Source organism: Quercus lobata, chromosome 2, assembly GCF_001633185.2.
Source record: "Quercus lobata isolate SW786 chromosome 2, ValleyOak3.0 Primary Assembly, whole genome shotgun sequence".
Taxonomy (NCBI): domain Eukaryota; kingdom Viridiplantae; phylum Streptophyta; class Magnoliopsida; order Fagales; family Fagaceae; genus Quercus; species Quercus lobata.
In genome coordinates, this window is record NC_044905.1 from 5,306,487 (window position 1) to 5,312,968 (window position 6,482).

The window sequence follows — 6,482 nt, forward strand, 5'->3', positions numbered from 1 at the left end:
CAAGTCTCCTAAAGAAGACCCGTTCAAATTCAATTCAAACCAATTGCCAAGGGGGGACTCCATCTGAGTTGGATGGTGATCAGAGTGCGTCTCATTTTTTCATCAAGAACAAGGAAAGCAAACTCAAAAGTTTTAGGACACGTTTGGTACTGTAACAGTAATTACATAGGAATAAGTATTACAAGAAATACAAGACGTTGTAATATAATGTTTATTACTATTCATTTATTTGGTGACAACATAATAATAGAACCTTGAAGACAATGGAATGAAAGCACATTTGAAAGAGAGACTAGTTATTTTTTATGATTTTTAATTTTCAAAATTGTTATGTGCATATGGAAAGTTTGTTTATTTGAAAATATATTAATTTCAAAAAAATTAATACACCTACAAAGGAATATGTATTACATCTATTTTAGAGATGAATAGTCATTCCTCATTTTTAAAAATAGTTATTTATAAGGAATGACTACAGCTAAATCTGGTAATAAAAATATAACCAAACTATTGAATAGCTATACTAAAGGAATAACTATTACATTACAATACCTATTACAGTCTACCAAATATACCCTTCGTCATGGCTTCCAATTGGAGAGGTTTTTGGGTAGATCCATCTCTGAAAATCACCATGTTTCATTCAAATCAATTACTCTTTTGGGGGGATCCAACTCTAAGGTGCGGTTTGGATAGAGATTATTGCGTCTATATTTTGGGAGGGACGCATTTCAACTTTTTTATTTTTTCCTTTGCACGTGTTTCAACTAGGGATAGAAGTTACTGTTCACACTGTGCGGTTACTGTTGAGCACTGTTCATGCACTGTTTAGCACTGTTCACGAGTTTAAAAAATATTAAAAATGGGTCCCACAGTACTATTCACACATTTAAAAATTATTTTGCTATAGTGTTTTCAGTTTCAGCAAAAATAAGTTGTATCCAAACGGACTCTAAAAATCACCAAGTTTAATTCAAATCAATTACACTTAAAACTTGTCACAACTCATAAGTCATGAACATCAACAAGAAATAAGCCACATAATTTTCCTCTTTCCTTTCCTCATACTTCTTTCCCTCATTCTCTACTACCTCGAATCAGTCAAGTTACCACCCTAAGAACTCAAGAATGCAAATTATTCATTACATCTATATAATATTTAAAAACTAAAACCCAAGAATGCAAATTAGTTATTACATCTGTGGGGACCGGCCCAGAATAACAAGTTGGCTGGGCCTTGGACCCGTCCGAGGACCATTCTGTCCGAGGAGACGTCGCGGCCCAGAATCCTTGCTCAGGTCCACTGGGGCGAAGAAAACACGTCCGAGGAGTAATTCCTCCTCGGACATTTCAAAGTCCAGGTCAATGATGCATCCCAGTTACTGTAGCCCTCACTCCAAACACGTAAAAAGAAATGAGACTCAAAATATCCCAGCAAAGGCTGTCACCACCACATTAAATGCACCACAACTACTCTCCTGGCCGCATTAATGAAGAGAAGACCCCTGAACAGTGCTACCTTGGTCACTACAACTCACAAAGAACTGGTAAGGGCGTCTGATAGGACAGGTGCTCAAATGGGGGTTTGGATGATTAACAAGTGTAAGGCCTAGATGATAAAAGATGGCCTATATAATATGTAAGAGTCCCTCAAGAGAAGGGGACAGAAGAGAGAGGAGAGAGGAGACGGGAGCAAGGACTGGGTTAACTAAGATCGTGTCCCTACAACATCTATATAATATTTAAAAACTAAAACGAAATATTTATTATTGCTAGTTTACTACACCCTTATTAAGTCACATTAGAATAGGATTTTGGTTCATTTCAATTTACTTCAGTCCATTTCAATTGTAAAATCTATTAGTAAATAATTAAATGAATTAATTTAATTATTTTGTTCAAATCTATTAGTACATCAAGTCATTTAAGCTTTTTTTTAAAATTAATATTAATCAAACAACAAGATTTTTTAAATAATGAATGTTATGAATCATTTGAAAAATTTTAATAATAAAAAATAATTTAAACGATATCATTTACTAACTAAAAAATTTACAAAGTGCCATGATTCGTCAACTCCTTTATGATTTGTATTTTCCCCGTACGCATGTTTAGGTCTCTGAGGCGTTGCACCATGCAATAAGGTCTAATCACGTTGGAGCAACTGGGTCAAGATTTCAATATGGGGTTAAGTCTGATTTTTATTTTATTTTCGGGATAGCAAGCGAGATATTTTTGGATTATTGCAAGTTTCTGCAACAAGATATAAATTTCACAACTACTAAATTGACATGGATTGGTGTATCGTGTGAAATGGTGTAACTAATATTGTACCAATAGGTGTTTAGCATATTTTGCTTTCATATTTTATTCCCACCAGACATTCCAAACAGCAAGCAATTAGCTGTCTCCACTACAGGGAATGAAATTTTAAAACAAATTTAAAGAATTAGAGGATTGAACAAAAGACTAGTTCATCAATTGATCATTAGATAGCTCATTGTCTCCTACAAACCCATTTTAACAGGAGAATAAACATTAGAAAAACTACCTTGATTAGAGCTAAAACTAAACAGCTTTAGTGGAGCAAGTTACATCTAGTGTTTCTATAGACAACATGAGCATGGAGGTCCACAAAACCTCATGACAAAATGGAAAACAGAACATGCCAAGACCCTTTTACCTGCAACCAACAGAAGTTTGATAAATATATCAATTGAACAGAATAAATTAATACGAGTGGAAGACTCCAGAGTATAAGCTCAAAATGATACTAAAATATTAGGAATAATGTCATACTTATCTACCACATTTTAGAGGCACACAAGAAAATAGGCCTTTTAATTTTATTTCCTCTTTAGACTGGACATATATTTATATCACTTGTGGAGCGAGTATTAACATGAATTGCAATCAAAAAGTTTAATACAATTGGTGGGAAAAGGTTGCATATTGATATATAGTCGAGCCAACAAAATTTGAATAGTCTCTTTAGAGAACATTGAACATAAGTGGATATGGCATACTGCCCATGCCCTTGTGTGGGAACACTGCTATTGCATGCATATGCAAATAGATGTGTCATATATCAGCAACCACATTTCTACATCTGATGTTGCAATCATATGAGATCATGTCATATGAAGTTACACGATGGCTTTATAATTCCCAATCCATACATACAGTGCCTGTAACAATCTTTTTCCTCCATTCACTTAAGACAAGACAAAAGAAAACCAAAACTTTTGCATAGGTTTTAATATATGTTTCCATGAGTAACAAAAAGGAATATCAGAGAACTATAAGGATTAAGGAAAGTGCCTTTCATATAAACTTTTATGTAAAAAAATTTAGGCTACTCACTCCCTTTGATCTGATACTAAGAGAATCAAGATAGGTAGTTTAATGGTTAAAAAACAGGTTAAAGCTGCCAAACTCAAATGCCAGTGGAAATGGCAATTGGTTTGGAAGTAATCACATGTCTGGTTCATGAATAAGTACAAAGACAACTAAAATCCATTGATTTACAGCATCATAAAAAAAATAAAAAATAAAAAATGAATAGACCTTTCTTGGTCCCATTGGACACAAGGTATGAACTCCAAGCCATAAGGTCTAACATTGTGCAATTACAATTTAGCCAACATCCAAAATAGATGTTGTCATTATTTCATTGGAAGTATTATAGCTAATAATGAGAAAGCAGATGTATACAAAATTCTAACATATTTATGGATTATACTAAAACTCAGGGGACCAACAATGAGTATAATCCAATATCTAGAGCTATCATTTCAAAAAAGGTTACCTGTATTAATTCAATCGGCTCCATTATTTCCCTCCTCAGAACCGTTCACCCTGATGATGTAAACCTAGAAAGAAAATATAAGTACATTTAGTACATATACATATAAGAAGACATAAAATGTAAAAATTCCCCTCGATGACAGGGAGTAGCAGAAAGGAAAAGCCCTACGAGTTTATTGAAAAGGGATAACTTACATAGGTTACAGATACACATTAGTTTGTATTAATGAAAAAGGAAAATGATAGTATCATACATAACAATCTATAATAGCATGCATATATACATGCGCATGCACCATTCCCATCAAGAGAATTTGGAAGACCATAAAAAAATGTTAGCATAGCCTAATTCGAACATGAAACTTCACAAAAACAATAATTTGATGATTGAGAGGAATAACAAGAAGAACAAGGTGCTTAGTTAAATGCCGTTGATAAATGATCAATCACCTTAAATGTTGTTCGCCCAATTAATTGAAATACTACTGCATCCCCATGTACCAAATGATGAGCAACAGCAAACCCCTTCCATCCACCACTCAGTCCTCTTTTACGGGCTAGATATATGGTTGGATACTCATCACCATCCTCATCTATCAAAGTCATAACATCATCACGACTTGGAAGGTTCAGCTTGCAGAAATCGACTGGAAGACCCTGTTATCAAATTTTACCAGAATCATTATGACTGTTACTCCAAATTACAGGTATAGTATGCATCAAGGATGACATATTTATCATTATATATATAGTTCCAAGTCTTCTACGTTCTCAGAACAGATGGTAACTAGTCCATCTTCATTACTGAAACGTGCAGGTGCCCCCAATCCAAGTGAGGGTAATCTGCCACATTATTCAAATCTAACGCAACCATATGTCAACTTTCACCCTCTAGTCCCTATTTAGTGGATTTCTACTCTGGCAGAACTATTTATACAATCAAATTTTGCTTTGGTATGTGATTTTACTTACAGGCTAAATCACATAACTTAGTGCTTTCTAAGCCACTGTAAATTAATACAGAACAACAACCAAGCCTTTAGTTCCAAAATTTAGGGGAACTATAATCCTCAACAGAATAATCATGGTAGCCAAGTATATTCTTTTCCACCACTCTATTTTATCCGAAGTCATACACGTAAGACATGTTATTTTTACTACTTCTACTAATGTTATTTATATACTAGTAACCCCCATCAATACATATCAGAGAAAAAGAAAAGCCTGAGTTCCAACATCTTAGTTAGAGAACACACTAGTGTACTTTGAGAAGTTGTTAAATAAGTCAAGCAGAAAAACCAATTCTCTTACCAGCCAAAATCCACCAGCGACATGGGATGGCTGCATTGACTTAGTCAATATTGGATAACCAGGTGGTAGACCCGATACTAATTTTTCCGCTTTCTCATCAGCTTCTGCTATGGCTTCAGGCGAGGCAAGTACCAGGTTCGACAAATTCCTTTGCCTACCTAAAATCCTACACATCCCCCATAAAAAAATTATATGAAATAGATCATTCTATTTGCTAACACATTAACATTTGAATCAAAAATACCTTCTGGGTATTGCCACGCGGTCCACAGCAACCTGTCAGCAATAATAACATAATGTTGTAACATAAAATCTTGACATAAATGAAAGGCCAAAATATATGGTTGGTCCTAAACTTTAGAACATGAGCGGTTTTAGTCCTGAAGTTTAAAGCGATCACTTTAAGGACTAAAATGGTTCATTAGGGACTAGTGTTTGAGGAAATGAACAAAACGGTTCACAGACTCACTTCTTTGTAAATAGGTGCAGGCTTGTTGGCAAAGCGAGTGGACCTCCTAACCACGACCAATTGCTTCTGCACCACACGGGGTTTGGCCTGCTTCGTCTATGTGAATGTGGGCATCAAAGAGTGTAAATGAGTATGGAATAGAAACACATAAAAATGACAGATTTTAGGTAAAAAAAAAAAAAAACAGAGAGAGAGAGATACAGGAGAGGGTTTGGGAGAAGTTTTGAGAGCTTGAGAAAGCAGAGGGAGATTGAGAGCTTCCATTCTCTTCTTATTCTCTTCCACTCTCTTGCGACGGCTATCCTCGTATGATTGCTTCGCCGCCACCATTTTCGTTTTCTTTCTCCCTCTTTTTGCGCTTTTCTGTGTGTGTGTGTGTGTGTGAGAGAGAGAGAGAGAGAGAGATGGGTTTTGGGTTAAATAGTTAAATTGAAGAACCCTAGCCTTAAGGACCGTTGGGTTCCCACTTCAAATTTTGAATGATGAAGAACGCGTCACCATCGATACGGAAGCTAGGCTACCTCACATTCACAGCTAGACTAGAATCTGACTGTACAAGTTTAAATTCTTCAGGTAAAAGTAAAACTTACATTTTTCTTTTTCTTTTTTAAATAAAAAAAAAATGAAATATAAAAACTATGAAGAATTACTTGGAGAAAAAAAAATAAATAAATAGACACATGATGGAGAATTTTATTTGTTAGAGCATCCGTAGCAGATAGTGTAAATATTATGCTATTTTACCACATCAAACACCTACTTTATTATTTTACCACATTATTTTACAACATCTCATTTATCAGATGTTTTATAATCAAATTCTATACATTAAAATAATATTTATTACACATTAAAATAATATATTATTCACTTTCCAAAAAAAAAAAAAAAAAAA

General features: G+C 34.5%; 1 protein-coding gene across 1 annotated transcript; it reads right to left on the bottom strand.

Annotated features, from left to right (window-relative positions):
* Positions 1 to 2,457: 2,457 nt before the first annotated feature.
* On the bottom strand, positions 2,458 to 6,059 carry LOC115974634 (B3 domain-containing protein At5g42700-like). The gene is made up of 7 exons (XM_031095069.1): positions 5,789 to 6,059; positions 5,588 to 5,683; positions 5,363 to 5,394; positions 5,119 to 5,284; positions 4,258 to 4,464; positions 3,809 to 3,872; positions 2,458 to 2,683 (listed from the first exon to the last, which is right to left on the bottom strand). Exons 1-6 carry the CDS (start codon positions 5,915 to 5,917, stop codon positions 3,819 to 3,821), a joined length of 684 nt encoding a protein of 227 aa, XP_030950929.1. The 5' UTR covers positions 5,918 to 6,059; the 3' UTR covers positions 2,458 to 2,683; positions 3,809 to 3,818.
* Between the last annotated feature and the right edge of the window lie 423 nt (positions 6,060 to 6,482).